The following is a 16,303-nucleotide window of genomic DNA, read 5'->3' as shown; positions in this document are numbered from 1 at the left end:
ACACCAGCAGAAGCCATCCAACTTGAAGGAGCTGGAGCAGTTTTGCCTTGAAGGATGGGAAAAAATTCCAGTGGCTAGATGTGCCAAGCTTATAGAGACATACCCCAAGAGACTTGCAGCTGTAATTGCTGCAAAAGGTGGTTCTACAAAGTATTGACTTTGGGGGGGGTGAATAGTTATGCACACTCAAGTTCAATTATTTTGTCTTATTTCTTGTTTGTTTCACAACAAAAAATATTTTGCATCTTCAAAGTGGTAGACATGTTGTGTAAATCAAATCAATTTCAATTCCAGGTTGTAAGGCAACAAAATAGGAAAAATGCCAAGGGGGTGAATACTTTTGCAAGCCACTGTAAAAACTGGTGCATTGGCATTTTCCAGCCCTAACTCTGGGTTCAGCAATTTACCTGTCTTATATCAGCACGCTTGCACTCAGATGGGCGGGGTGGAAATATTTGAGAGCTGATAGGGATATTTATGTCCAAACAAAAGTTTTTGCAGAAACGAAGTTGGTTATGGCATGAATTTTCACAGCAGAAACGTAGCCTATCCACACTGCCCATATACGCATGGAACAAGAGTAGCCTAATGTGCTTTTGGTGCCTGTATTCTTCATATTTAGAAACAAAAACTAAATGTTTTTCCCAAGGATAACCTCCCCTCTCAATTAAGGCTTTTTTTTGTGTCTGCCCAATGCAATCGCAAAGTAGTCAAGACTGTCGATAAAGGGATTGGCTCTTGAGACCGCTTGGAAATAAATGTTAATCACCAAAGCTTTATTAAAATATCAAGTTTGAGAGGAGTAAAACAGTGAGCCGACATTCCCTTTTTAGCTATGCATTGTAGGCAGGGTCACATTATTTTAGCCAAGCAGGCCCCATTTTAGATGTGCGTAAAACTTTCCATAGTCTGCATTGTTTTAATATTATACGCCCACGGCGGAAAATGATGGTGCCTGTAAGTGTGACATAGCCTATTTAAAACAAGTGGTTTCGTTTTGTTTAGAATTTGTTAGGCCTTATCAAAAACTAATTTAATCTTGTTTATTGACAATGTTTGGCATGTCCATGCTCAGCCATAATGCAATTTACAGTAGGCCTAGCCCCTAAATCACTGTGAATGTTGTTGAAGACATACAGTTACTTAACAATGTGGACTGCAAATGGGTTCTAGTTAGGCCTACATTTTGTTATTTCGTTTCTGTAAGCCATTTAAACTATAACGGACTAACATTGGAATTAGATTTGATTCCAAGGCAATACATAAAATACCATAAATACACAACCTGAAACAACCACATATTTTGCCATTGATCACATCCTGATTGCCCAGTGAGGGTCACACCCACAACTTGTTTTTTTATCAAAACCCATCCCTTTAGCGCCAACGTCAGCAAGTACGCCAATAACTGTGATACTGAAAATAGCAAAAATATTTGACACGCCCCTGAACCTATAGCGCTACCGCCTATGCTTAGAGTTACCATTGTGTTAGGTTTGTTCAAATAGAGTCCCTAATGTTGCGCGGAGAATAAGTGTCAAGCTTCATACAATACAAATCACATCAGATTGACCCTGCTAACAGCTCGATAATATTTACAATAGCAAGTGTGTAGGCAACTACTAGGCCAATAGTCTCAGTGTTTTAGTGGATCATTAGCTAGCCTGGGTTCCAGACTGGTAACCCGGCGTCAGTGGAGCATCATCATGTTACGAATGGGCCTCTTGCTCTACTGCATCCAAGTCAGGCTTACACTACCAATAGGGGTCTGGCTTTAACAATGGCCCATGACAGACAAAAAAAGTAAATTCTCTTAAAACAAATAGTTAGTCAAGCTGTAATCTCAATGCCAGACACAGGGCGAGCCTCTATTTTCCTTGAGTGGTACATAGAACAATTGAGAAATAGAGATATTCAAATGTACAAGCGTAAATTGATTGTGAATTATAACAAAAAGCTATATGTGTGTTTGGCTCAACAACACACACGGACACACACGTCGTCGAGGGTAGTCAGTGTTACCTTGTGGGAGCAGAGAAACGGATTTAGGTTTACACAGATCCTCTCTCACACAAACACATCAAAACAAGAACCCAACTGTAGGCCATCTAATCTCCAGGCATAGCACAAATAGCTCCCTTGAAAAACAGGTTTCACCTGTGGGAAGACCTGCACATTTTTCTCCCTGAGCAGGTGCATGGCACAGTTGTAGGAGGGTGAAGTTTCCCCTGAGGTACAGATATAAGATCACCTTCCCCACCCCCAATCCATACCTTAACCATTAGTGGGTAAAATACTAAAGTGACCCAGGATCAGCATATCAGGGCAACCTCACCTGGCAACCTTCAGGAACGGAGACTGCCGATGAATTCCTCTGTCATTGGGAGAGAGCCAAAGGAAACACCCATAACACTAGAGAGGGAGACACTGCACCTGACTGCTTATTCAAATCACTCTGTGCATATTACTATGCATTAGGCATTAGCCTAATTGGCATATTTCAGCTAGCTCTCTTGATATATGCATACTCCCATTTGGTTAGTATGTAGATTATTTTGCCAAACATCTCAAGGCACTTAAAAAAAAAAATTGAATTATTATCTTACCTAGTTTCTACCACTCTTCCTTAATCCTGTCTCACTCGGTGACACTTCAAGAGTACATTGAAAAACAAAAATCAGGCCAGAAAAATCTGTCTTAAGTTGTTGTTGTCAAACTCCATAAATTCCCATGTATCATGGACATTCACATTTCTTGGGTCCCCTTCAAACCAATGGGACATGTGGCAATGGTGGATCAGTCAGCAATAGAATTAGGCCTAACAGTGACAGTCAGAGGGTACATTTCGGGAAATTACACCGCTAAGTCGCCCATTTGAAGCAATATCTCGAGAGCGTTGAAGCGCATAACGATTAGCGAAGCGCTTCGTCGCTAAATTCAGGGCGCTGGTTTTTCACACTTTAATCCTCCCAACACAATTACACAGCTGAAGGGAAATGTGTTGGATTAGCGTAAGAGAAGAAAAAGCATTAATGAACAAGCCAATAGAAAGCTATGGAGTACCTCAGAGGAAGTACAAGAGAAAGGGAACTGTAATGAACATAGCACTTTAATGTATTATTAGAAGGGAGAGGAACAGCAGCATAGGAAGTAGTGCTTTGCTCTACCTACTGTACATAGGAAGTAGTGCTTTGCTCTAGCTACAGTACATAGGAAGTAGTGCTTTGCTCTAGCTACAGTACATAGGAAGTAGTGCTTTGCTCTAGCTACAGTACAGACAGTGAAAGTGGTTATAGAAGTGTCAGCACGATAATGTAAAAAGGGTATTGGAGAAAGCGTGAGTTTGTGAGAAACCCGTATAAGACTTTGGATGCCCACTTCTCGAACAGCAACAACTGTATGAGAGGAAAATGCCAAGCTGTCAAATGTCAACACAAGGCAGGTTACAATTGACACTGGTTTATTCGACAAAAGCAATGTCTCCCCAAATTTTTTGGGATCCGTTCGACAGGAGTACAGTTATTTTGTTTAATTTTATTGATTGCGACAAATTAAGGAAAATGATGTGATTCTCGAATAAACGATGATAGCCAAATAATTTGTGAGGCGGGGCACGTGAAGCTCCACTTCACGTTTCATTCTGCTAAATCAATGTTTTAACTATAAATACAACATTTCTTTGCAGGATCCTTGAACTGACTTTCAAGAAACGCTAAATTGCATCGCCTTGCATTTCTGGTTGGCTGGATGCAAGTTTCACCATCCAATTATTACAGATCTACAGGAGGGCAAGTTTCACCATGGCATGAGAATTATTAGAATAATGGCAAATATTACTCAATTTGCATTCTACGCTTGCTGGCTTTTGCGGGCGACCTGAGACATGAAACAGATAGGTGAGAGGGCATACAAGCTGATGCCAATTTAATAATGCGCAATTTGCCTAAATGGGTAATGGAAACACATTAACCACTTTTCTTTTTCAACGCTAGTTTTTTTTTAAATGATTATTATTTATTTATTTATTTTAGGTGTGACGTCATTACTTCCAGCTGTTTTTATAGAGACAAGATTGTTAAATGGAAATGCACCATAGCAAGCAATTGTCAAATCTATTTTCTATGTAAACTTTATAAATGTCGACAACAGTGGCGGTCGGTGCCGTTTAAGATGAGGGAGGACAATATATTTTTTTATGAGCATGGCCTCATTTCTTTTATAGCATATTCCATTCACCCAGCTCAATGTAACATCAGTTACAGGCTTCAGGTTCAGGCTACTACATGATACTCACATTTTTCCTGTACCCATTGTGAAGTTGCTACAACTTAGCCTATGAATGAACACTTACAATATAGGTGCACATTATTATTATCTGACCATGCTGGTCATTTATGAACATTTGAACATCTTGGCCATGTGCTGTTATAATCTCCACCCGGCACAGCCAGAAGAGGACTGGCCACCTCTCATAGCCTGGTTCCTCTCTAGGTTTCTTCCTAGGTTTTGGCCTTTCTAGGGAGTTTTTCCTAGCCACCGTGCTTCTACACCTGCATCGCTTGCTGTTTGGGGTTTTAGGCTGGGTTTCTGTACAGCACTTAGAGATACCAGCTGATGTAAGAAGGGCTATATAAATACATTTGATTTGATGAAGAGAATTTTCAGTAATCAAGGTGACAGACCGTGACAAACATCACTTCCTGTCGTCACTTCCTGTTGAATGCGGAACGAGGGATAGCTCAGTTTGTTGTTTTGGAAAGTTTTGAAAGTCTATTGAAAAAGTTCATTTCTAGCTAGCTACCTTATGAGTTTGGATCCCGTAACGTGTTTGGGATCAGTTGCTGGGAGCGCTACCATCTGTTCAGCGATCCTGCCAACCAAGGCAGAGTCTGAGGAGGCAGCCTAGCTGCTAGCTAGCTACCCATCAAGCTAGCATGGATTTGTTGAGGGCTTTAACACAGCCGCGAAGCGGTTAGCCATTGTGGATGGAACTGCGTATTTTCCCAGGCGTGTGGTTGTCTAGACCCCTTCTGCAACCTGCCCTGTTTGGAACTGCGAGGAGTCAGAGCATAACCTATATTGTTACCACGACAAAGACCAAAGTGGGCGGGAGTACTGTTGAGGACAGTGGTATAAGGTGAAGGATCTTTAAAAAATAAATAAAAAATAAATAAATCAAGTGTTACACATGCAGTTGGTTACAACAAGAAAAAAGCAACAATAAAATAGTGTTTTGTCCAAATACTGGTGGAGTCAACTAATAAAAGAATGGACGACCTGACCAGAGAGGTCCAGAACCTGAAGAACAGTTTGCAGTACTCCCAGGGTCAGCTCATTGAGTTTAAACAGGAGAATGGCAAGATGAAAGCAATCTGTAAGTCATTGAGAAGTGGCATCAGTTCTGTACGTGAAACCATGATAACAATGACAGAGAAATCTGATTATCTCAAGGGACAATCACAGCAGAACAACATGATTGTGGACAGAATTACAGATTCTCCACGTGAGACCTGGACAGAGTCTGAGGACAAAGTGAGGGAAATTATCTCGGAAGATGGACCACAGGAAGATTGTGGTGGAGCGCACCCACAGGACTGGAAAATCCACCAAGCAATACAATACTCTTATTATGGTGGGAGATAATAATACAGTTTAAAATACCTCTATGGACCGTAAAGGATATCACACAACAAACTATGACCCTCGTGCATTTTAGAAATCACAAATGTCATGGATATATTGGAGGCTTAAATATTCTGACCTAGTGAGATATACATGGTGGAGGCTCAATCAAGCTAGTCATCCTGACTTCTTTCTTATGTCATTCTCTCTGGCACAAAAACGTTTAAAAAGTGTTGATATTGGACAGAATGCGGTCGGACCATCAAATAATTGGCATACATTATGCCAGAAGACATGGATTACAGGCAACATCCACACTGAGCTAAAGGCTAGAGCTGCCGCTTCCAAGGAGCGGGACACTAATCCGGACACTTATAAGAAATCGCGCTACGCCATCAGACGAACCATCAGAACAGGCAAAGCTGCAATACAGGACTAAGATTGAATCCTACTACACCGGCTCTGACGCTCGTCAGATGTGGCAGGGCTTGAAAACTATAATGGATTACAAAGGGAAACCCAGCCGCGAGCTGCCCAGTGATGCGAGCCTACCAGACGAGCTAAATGCCTTTTATGCTCGCTTCGAGGCAAGCAACACTGAAGCATGTATGAGAGCACCAACCGTTCCGGACGACTGTGTGATCACGCTCTCCATAGCCAATGTGAGTAAGACCTTTAAACAGGTCAACATTCACAAAGCCGCGGGGCAGACTGATTACCAGGACGTGAACTCAAAGCATGAGCAGACCAACTGGCAAGTGTCTACACTGACATTTTCAACCTCTCTCTGGTCGACTCTGTAATACCTACATGTTTCAAACAGACCACAATAGTCCCTGTGCCCAAGAAAGCGAAGGTAACATGCCTAAATGATTACCTCCCCATAGCACTCACGTCAGTAGCCATGAAGTGCTTTGAAAGGCTGGTCATGGCTCACATCAACACCATCATGCCAGAAACCAGAAACCCCACTCCAACAGATCCACAGATGAAGCAATCTCAAATCGCAATACCACACTGTCCCTCCCCCTTTGTTTTTATACTGCTGCTACTCGCTGTTTATTATCTATGCAGTCATTTTACAAGTTACCTCAACTAACCTGTACCCCCGCACATTGACTCAGTACCGGTACCCCCTTGCTAGATCCTTGTTATTGTTATGTACAGTTATTGTGTTACTTTTTGATTGATTACATTTTTTACTTTAGTTTATTTAGTAAATATTTTATTAACTCTATTTCTTGAATTGCACTGTTGGTTAAGGGGCTCGTAAGTAAGCATTTCACGTTAAGGTCTACACCTGTTGTATTCGGCACATGTGACAAATCAACTTGGATATACATTACCCTTACAGAATTTCCACGTGGGCGAGGATTGGAAATTTAACCAAAACCTATTGGATGATAACTTGTTTTTAACTAGGTCAGAAGAATTCATGAACAGACTTTTCCCGACAATACATAAAGTGCATTCGGAAAGTTTTCAGATGGACTTTTTCCAAATATTGTTACGTTCCAGCCTTATTGTAAAATGTAGTAAATTGTTGATTTTCTTCATCAATCTAAACACAATACCCCATAATAACAAAGCAAAAACAAGTTTAACATTTTTTGCAAATGTATGAAAAAATACAAAATGAAATATCACATTTCAATAAGTATTGCGATCCTTTACTCAGTACTTTATTGATGCACCTTTTGCAGCATTTACAGCCTCGAGTCTTCTTGGGTATGACTTGGCACACCGGTATTTGGAGAGTTTCTCCCATTCTTCTCTGCAGATCCTTTCAAGCTCTGTCAGGTTGGATGGGGAGCGTTGCTGCACAACCCTTTTCAGGTCTCTCCAGAGATGTTAGATCGGGTTCAAGTCCGGGCTCTGGCTGGGCCACTCAAGGACATTGAAGCTTGTCCTGAAGCCACTCCTGCTTTGTCCTGGCTGTGTGCTACAGTGGTTGCTTCACTAAAAGTTTTGCGATTATGCTGCGAGACTTAGAGGTAATTTGTAGTATAGTACGGTACCCTGCGTCACAACTTCATTGCTCCAGACCAGCGCATGGGGGAGTTAGAGCACTGATTGTGATTTTGGGTCCTACAGTGTCTCGAACTGACAATGAATGGGCGACATAAATCTAAATAGAAACTGATAATTGTGTACAACTTCAGTATTACTTACTAAAACTGTTGTTACACTAAGGTTTTTATTATTTTATTAGGATTATTTTGCTCTTACTGTAGTACTGTAACCCATTCCCGACCGGTCACGTTGTACAGCGCCTGTGTGGCGCAACGATCTAAGACACAGCAAGCTGTGTTGCTACAGATGCTGGTTCAATACCCGTGCCGGCCTCGACTGGGAGACCCATGAGTTGACTGTAGGTTTTTCGTTTCTCTCCCTCTAAAAACAGAAATAAATCATTCTAAATAACAAACTGGCTTTATTTACAAATCAGTAACAATGTCTCACCCCATGTTCAAGAATGACCTTTTTCCTCGCTCATTTTACGTTATTTGAAAACAAAATCTCCAAAATAGTTATTTTTTAAACAAAGCTATTATTATTATTATTAATTTAGAATTATATAAAAGCCCCTTGGATATTCTCACAAATATATTATTAACCCTGTTATCAGCAGGACAATATATATTGATCAAGGCTGCCGAGTGGCACACAATGGGATTGCCTTGCAGTTCTCCAGCTGTATCCACTGAAAGCGCTTGAGGTTCAAGGCACGGGGGCAGGGGGCACGGGATGGGCCGCAGAGAAGACGGACCTAGACCATGGGGAAGGGAGGAGGAGGAAAGGGGAGGGGAGGTGGACCCCCACCCCGACACACTGGGTAGCACAGAGCAACACTTTAAGGGGCATTGCACTAATAATGGAGCTGACTAGGGAAACGTTGCTGCTGTTCTTAGTGCCAGTCTGCACGTTCAAACCAAAACAATTTAACTAATAATGGCATCTTTATGCTTTCGTCAATAAAATAATGATAAAAATACGCTTTCAAAATGCCAATGTTTATTTAGTTATGGATACATAACGAATTACAATGGGAATAAACATCACTGAATTACAGAAATATTGGAACAAAGTTGTCTAATGAAGGTAAACAAATTGTTGCTTACTGGAAAAGACTCTTTCAAACACACACGGTCACGTTGTACAGCACCATTATGGCTATTAGCAGGTAACTGGACAATAGACTTGCCTTGGAGGGTAGGGGGAGAATTCTATCGTCAAATGTATTTCTTAGTTAGGTTGGCTGTATCACAACCAGCCGTGACTGGTTACAATTTCAGTTTAATCCACCAGAAAAGACAAAACAAATAATAGAACAAAAAGTATTATTATTATTATTATGTATCACATCCGACCGTGATTGGGAGTCCCATAGGGCGGCACACAATTGGCCCAGCGTTTCTCTCCCTCTAAAAACAGAAATAAATGTTTTGGCCTTTATTTAGATTACAATCGCTCACGTTCGTCTTTTTGAAAATGAAAATCTCCAAAATATAATTATATATTATCAAGTTGATGGCACAGTCATATAGCCCGGCACCTACATACAGCTGGGTGACTCACTCATTCATGGATTTGGATCAAAATAAGTAAGTACCAACATGCTTTCTGATAGTCTTTAATAAAGAAATGTTTTGGTTATCCTGACCTGGACACCATGTAGTCTTATCAAAAAATATGACATGCCTGGACACCAATATACCGTTACCAACACCCCTCTGTATTCTGATACCTTGTGGATGGGGGCTCCGGAGTGGATGGGGGCTCCCGCAGTGCAAAATGCTACAGATGCAGGTTTGATACCCGTGCCGGCCGCCACCGGGAGGCCCATGAGGCTGCTTTTGGTTTTAATTTAGAATCCTCTATATGTAATTATTGGTGGAGAGTCAGATCATATTTTTCTATATTATGTTGGCCTACCATAGGCAATATGAGTCTCAACAGTGTTGAGTAATGTGCTGTTAAAAGTGGTGTAGGTCTTATTTATTTAAAACGCATATTGAAGTTAGAAGCAATAGGATTTGAAGCAATAGCCTACAACTATTTTAGCACCATTTCACGCTGCTCTGAGACAAGCATGGGGACTGGTCTTGATAAATCAATTAGATTTTTATTTCCACTGAATCTCCATTTGGGTATTGGTTAGACTACAATTATACAATTAGGGTGTAGAAACGTTATGCTCTTAATGTAACCTGTATTTAACTAGTCAAGTCAGTTAAGAACAAATTCTTATTTACAAGGACAGCCTACTCCTTCCTCCCCGTCAGGGAATTGAACCCCGGTCTCCCGCGTGTCCGCACGACACAGGGATTCTTTAGCTAAATAACCAAGTACTGTAGACTACTCCCGACCGTCACGTTGTACAGCGCCATATTTTCCGTTCCATCCTAATGGAAACCCAGGGGTTTTTTTGGGTTTCCCTTGGAATAGAAACACCATAATATTAATCAAATTAAGCTACATTTCTTAAAATCAGTCCCATATACTATGTTCTTTTTAAAAAAGGTTTTAAATTCTCTAGTACAGACACTATTGAAGGCTATCAAATGCCCTCTGGTGGTCATTCTAGCACTAACTAGCATTCATGGTACCAGTGGTTGGCAGTTAAATAACATGCCATAGAATTCTGCGGCACCATGCAAGCTGTGCCACAGTACACTGCAGCTTTTCATTTCAAGTTCAAGCGTACCGTTAACTAACATTAGTTGGCTGACTCGCTAGCTAACGTTACGTGTATGATCTGTTTGGTAATATTATTCGTATCTCAGAGACATTTGCATTGCTAGTTATAGCCTAATGTTAGCTAGCTAGCTAACATTGAACCTGGTTGGTTAGTTACCTAAAGATTCATGCAGGGTAGTAAATGTTATGAGTTGGGATTATGGTTCATTGTTTAGCTAGCTAGATGTCTAAACAAATTACGCCACTATGCAAGTAACCATTTCAATAGAATGTTCATGATGTCAATGTGACAACTGTCGATAGATGTAGCTGGTAAATTTGCTCTGACCTATCTACTCCGATTTCAGAGCACTCACGTCTGAGTGTGCCAGACCACAGAATAACTGATGAATTTCCGAATGCTCAACACCCGTTGAATATGGCCGGGGTCAGTAAACGTCGGCAGAAAAGCGGAATAAAATTGTTGCCAGAAGCACAGGTACCAACACTCTGGATAACATAAAAACAGCCTAAACAACTCTGCTAAGGCGAGTAAAATGGTCAAAGTGAGCTGTTCCCTCATGTGTCTGGAAGTAGCTAGCAAGCTAGCCAGTTAGTTTGGGTGCTTGACTGCTGTTGTGAGGTCAGAACGCTCGGATCAACCCTACTTCTCGGCCAGAGTGTAGTGTGCCCTCTGAATGCTCCGAATTTATGAACTGACAATCTGACAACGCCCAGAGCACACTCTGGCACTCCTGATTTAACTTACAACACACCCGTAGTATAAACCCGACTTCACTCTTGACATCTTTGGATGTTTAGTACATGGCCTCACATGTGAATCCTTAAAGAGATGGGTGGGGCTAAGGCTTAAGTGGGTGTGAACGATGCTGAATGGGTGTAGACAAAGTAGAGCTCTCTATTAGATGTACCAAAACATTCAAAGGGCCATTTCCTCAAAAAGTGAGGTTACAAGTTTATCAACTTTCAAAGCAGAATTACTTTCCCATTGTTCCTCAACTGTAGTGTATGATATACAATTTTCTAGCGCCGAGTCTCTACTTTTATCTAATGTAAAAAACTATTTCAAATTCTGCTACATGAGACCAAATCGAGCCGGTCGGACACATATATAATTCCTTCTACGCGCTCTCCTCCTCCCACCTTTTACCTTCAGTGCACAACACATCAGCTGTCTGTGAACAGGTGAAAAAACCTTTCCAAGCCAAACCTTCATATCATGACAGCTAACCACTACACAGAGCCTACATTGTTGTCATGTCATAGTCAACTTGAACTAACGCGTTAGTAAACCCGCTACAATCATACTCTACAGTGTACAGTCAGAAAGAAGTTTAGCAGTTACACCGGCGTGCCCCGGTGGCAATAAATTAATAAAACCAAAAGCTTACCTTGACTTGGAAGAGTTCCAGTGTTGGATAGCCGTAACAAGCTAGCTAACATAGAGTCCCTCTCTGTTTGTGCCAGGTGTTTGAGTAGGCTAAACTAGCTCGCTGCATTTGCTAGCTAAGTGAATATATATAGCTCGCTGTCTCTTGCTTGCTTCTCCTTAATTTTGGAAGAAATTAATTCGTTAAAAACTGTTCTATTGTCTCTCTCTCTCTCTTTCAGTTAACTACTTACCACATTTTATGCACTGCAGTGCTAGCTACAGTGGATATAAAAAGTCTACACACCCTGTAAAAATGCCAGGTTTTTGTGATGTAAAAGAATGAGACAAAGATAAATCATGTCAGAACTTTTCCTACTGTTAATGTGACCTATAATGTGAACAATTCAATTGAAAAACAAATTGAAATCTTCGAGGGGGAAAAATGAAAAATAAAAACCTTACAATAACCTGGTTGCATAAGTGTGCACACCCTCTTATAACTGGGGATGTGGCTTTATTCAGAATTAACCAATCACATTCAAACTCATGTTAAATAGAAGTCATTACACACCTGCCATCATTTAAAGTGACTCTGATTAATCACAAATAAAGTTAAGCTGTTCTAGTAGGATTTTCCTGACATTTTCTTAGTTGCATCTCAGAGCAAAAGCCATGGTCCGCAGAGAGCTTCCAAAGCATCAGAGGGATCTCATTGTTGAAAGATATCAGTCAGGAGAAGGGTACAAAATAATTTCCAAAGCATTACATATACCATGGAACACAGTGAAGACAGTCATCATCAAGTGGAGAAAATATGGCACAACAGAGACATTACCAAGAACTGGACGTCCCTCCAAAATGTATGAAAAGACGAGAAGAAAACTGGTCAGGGAGGCTTCCAAGAGGCCTACAGCAACATTAAAGGAACTGCAGGAATTTCTGGCAAGTACTGGCTGTGTGCTACATGTGACAACAATCTCCCGTATTCTTCATATGAATGGGCTATGGGGTAGGGTGGCAAGACGGAAGCCTTTTCTTACAATGAAAAACATCCAAGCCCGGCTGAAGTTTGCAAAAACAAACATCAAGTCCCCCAAAAGCACGTGGGACAATGTGTTATGGTCTGATGAAACCAAGGTTGAACTTTTTGGCCATAATTCGGAGGTATGTTTGGTGCAAAAACAACACTGCACATCACCCAAAGAACACCATACCCACAGTGAAGCATGGTGGTGGCAGCATCATGCTTTGGGGCTGTTTCTTCAGCTGGAACCGGGGCCTTAGTCAGGGTGGAGGGAATTATGAACAGTTCCAAATACCAGGCAATTTTGGCACAAAACCTTCAGGCGTCCGTTAGAAAGCTGAAGAGGAAGTTCACCTTTCAGCACGACAATGACCCAAAGCACACATCCAAATCCATGAAAGCATGGCTTCACCAGAAGAAGATTAATGTTTTGGAATGGCCCAGCCAGAGCCCAGACCTGAATCCAATTGAACATCTCTGGGGTGATCTGAAGAGGGCTGTGCACAGGAGATGTCCTCGCAATCTGACAGATTTGGAGCGCTTTTGCAAAGAAGAGTAGGCAAATATTGCCACATCAAGATGTCCCATGCTAATAGACTCCAACCCAAAAAGACTGAGTGCTGTAATAAAATCAAAAGGTGCTTCAACAAAGTATTAGTTTAAGGGTGTGCACACTTATGCAACCAGGTTAGTGTGATTTTTTTTTGGTTTTTTTTCTCCCCCTCAAAGATTTCAGTTTGTTTTTCAATTGAATTGTTCACGTTATAGGTCACATTAAAAGGTGGAAAAAGTTCTGACATGATTTATCTTTGTCTCATTATTTTACAAAACAAAAACCTGCCATTTTTACAGGGTGTGTAGACTTTTTATGTCCACTGTAGCTGTAGCTTATGCTTTCAGTACTAGATTCATTCTCGGATCCTTTGATTGGGTGGAAAACATGTCAGTTCATGCTGCAAGTCTATGGAACGAGTTAAGAACCATGAGCCTCCTAGGTTTTGTATTGAAGTCAATGTACCCAGTGGAGGACAGAAGCTAGCTGTGTGTGCTGCTGAGGCTACTATTGACCTTCATTGCAGAACAGTGTGTTTTAATCAATTATTTGGTGACAAGTGAATATATTTAGTATGTTATTTTTTATGTTGTTTCACAATTTATATTTTCATGAAGTTCACTGAGGAAGATGGTCCTCCCCTTCCTCCTCTGAGGAGCCTCCACTGGTCAAAAAATATATAATATTGATGGACACATAGCTACAGAGAACTCATGGCTGTCTGAGTCTTACCATATTGGCACGGGCTATGGCTGTAACCTGAGTGGCAGGACAAACCATGCAGGTACACTACCTTCCCTTTTCCACTGAGAGAAGGTGACTGACATTCCTCTGTGTGCCTTCTCCACACAGACCCAGGATATCTCTGTTTAAGCCAAGGACACCGGACACGGTCTATGAATCCTGTCACACCAGTGGCAGGCAATTAGAGAGCTGTAAAGTTCATGGTTTACGATAGAGTGGATCCTCGCCAGCCAAACCCTTGATTGTTCCTAGGATGAATTTCACTAGACGCAGGGAATTTCACTTTGTGGGACCCTGGGTTTGTTTTGATCATGTCGGAGGGATTTCTAGGTCAGTGAGATGTGTTTCACACATAATCTACTAATTCTACCAATTGAAGCCAAACATAATTTAGACAAGGGTAGCTAGGCAACCACATACTGCAAGTCCTATAACCAATGGCAGGGGAAAACTTGCCTGGATGTTGGACTGCAACTGAAATTCAGTGTGCGTCCTAAATGGTACCCTATTTCCTATATAGTTCACTACTATAGCTCACTACTTTTCCAATTTAGGGCCTTGTCAAAAGTAGTGCACTTTATAGAGAATAGGATGTCATTTGGGACACAGTCCCAGTCAGCCCAGGGCCTGGGGAGACCTGGCAGATGAGAGCCCACCAACGCAGGTGGGTGCCTGGGTGGAAGCTCTAATGGGAAGCTATCCATCCCCACTGCCTGCCTGGCATAACCCTGTCCATCACCGGCCTCCCACCACCACGCCAGGGAAAACCAGCTGATAACACTGAGCTGTCAGCCACCCTAATCCCCCATCAATCAGAGGACAAAGGCTGTTGTCTGCCACACGGGCTAGGCGAAACGATGCAGAGCACATCAAACAGAGTCCCACCTGCACAGGGAGATACTAACCGTTTCAACAGAGCCACATAGAACATCCCTAGACAGCTGCATGCTAGCTGGGGCACATGATACTCAGATCACTAACACCTGGCTTTCTGGTGCTTACAAAGAAAGTGATTAAAAGTTATTTACAATGTGTCCCGTTGATTTGTAGCCTGGCATATACACTCTGTCCAGAAGAATAAAATGGGGGTTTCAAGTATCTGTGTATCTATGGCTTGGAAATTATTTTGCAACGAAAACCAGTTTCTATTGGACAAATGCAGGTAAGTCCCTCCCCGTTTCGTACCATTTGCTTCCGCTTGGTTAATGGTAAACGGTTTCCGTTTCAAGAGTTAATGGATATAGCCTAATGTAGGAAAATATGTAGTAGACTATTGTTTAAAAATCAAATAAATAATAATTTAAGTGGCAAACAAACCAGATTAAAAGGGCGGGGGGTATAAAAACAAACGTCAGCCAAAGTAAAATACGTCAATATATTCCAAAAGAGCCCATTTTCCTTACCTGTTCCAGAATCTTTCGATACCTCTGGTTGGCTTGGTCTATCAACTCCCGAACTGTCCATTCTCCTTTACACGGAACGACCACTGCAGTTGCTCCAAAAGTTACAGTGACTTTCATGTTGTCTTTGTCATCCGAAAAAAAGTTATTTGAAGAACAGACCTTCTTTGATAATCTGTATATTCCTCTGTGATTCCTTCACATGCGAGAGGCTGCGAAGCGCTTGTTACCCCACAAGCCTCAACCGAAACCGGAGCAAAGGTGTCACTGGACAAATTTACAATGGCAAAATGACACGCGCGCATTAAAAAAGTACTACTCAAAACTACAGTTTACGATAATAAAAAATATTTGCTTTTCTCAATTATCGGTCAAATTAATAAACGGAGTAGCCTTCCTTGTTTTGTCGGCTGAAATATACCTGTTGGTCATTGCACTGACATCCGGAAGTTGATCAACATAAATCACGTCATGGTAGGTTTCCACTAGTTACCACAAACACAGAGTCAAAATTGGCTATAGTCCTATCGTAAAAAATGTATCAAATAAAAATGAATTTAAGGTTAGCAGTGTGGTTAGTTCTAAAATCAGATTTTAAGAAGATACATTTTTGAAATGGGCATGGTTTATGACTGTGGCTGTGGTAACTAGTGACAACCCAATGTTCGGCTGTTGATAAACGTAACGATTGCTTCGAAAATGTATCTTCTCAAAGATTCAACTTCCTCGTCTTTCCTACTTTAAGCCATTTTCTTTTTAACATGACAATGATTGTAAACTATGTAGAGCCTGTTTACCATAAACCCTGCTTTGATTTTATACCCTAAGGTAAGTTTTAAAAAGTTACAAATTCAAAGCGGCAACATGCTTAGCAAAAAAACACGACC

General features: G+C 41.3%; 1 protein-coding gene across 1 annotated transcript in view; it reads right to left on the bottom strand.

The window, feature by feature from the left end:
* LOC106575104 (partitioning defective 3 homolog B) overlaps positions 1-15,878 on the bottom strand; it is a 188,408-nt gene extending 172,530 nt beyond the window's left edge. Inside the window, exon 1 of the mRNA XM_014151297.2 lies at positions 15,420-15,878. Coding sequence (XP_014006772.2) covers positions 15,420-15,536 — 117 coding nt within the window. The 5' untranslated portion in view covers positions 15,537-15,878. The remainder of the gene's footprint in view (positions 1-15,419) is intronic.
* Between the last annotated feature and the right edge of the window lie 425 nt (positions 15,879-16,303).

This window comes from Salmo salar, chromosome ssa17 (genome assembly GCF_905237065.1).
Source record: "Salmo salar chromosome ssa17, Ssal_v3.1, whole genome shotgun sequence".
Classification (NCBI taxonomy): Eukaryota; Metazoa; Chordata; class Actinopteri; order Salmoniformes; family Salmonidae; genus Salmo; species Salmo salar.
This window is presented reverse-complemented; position numbering and strand designations above follow the sequence as displayed.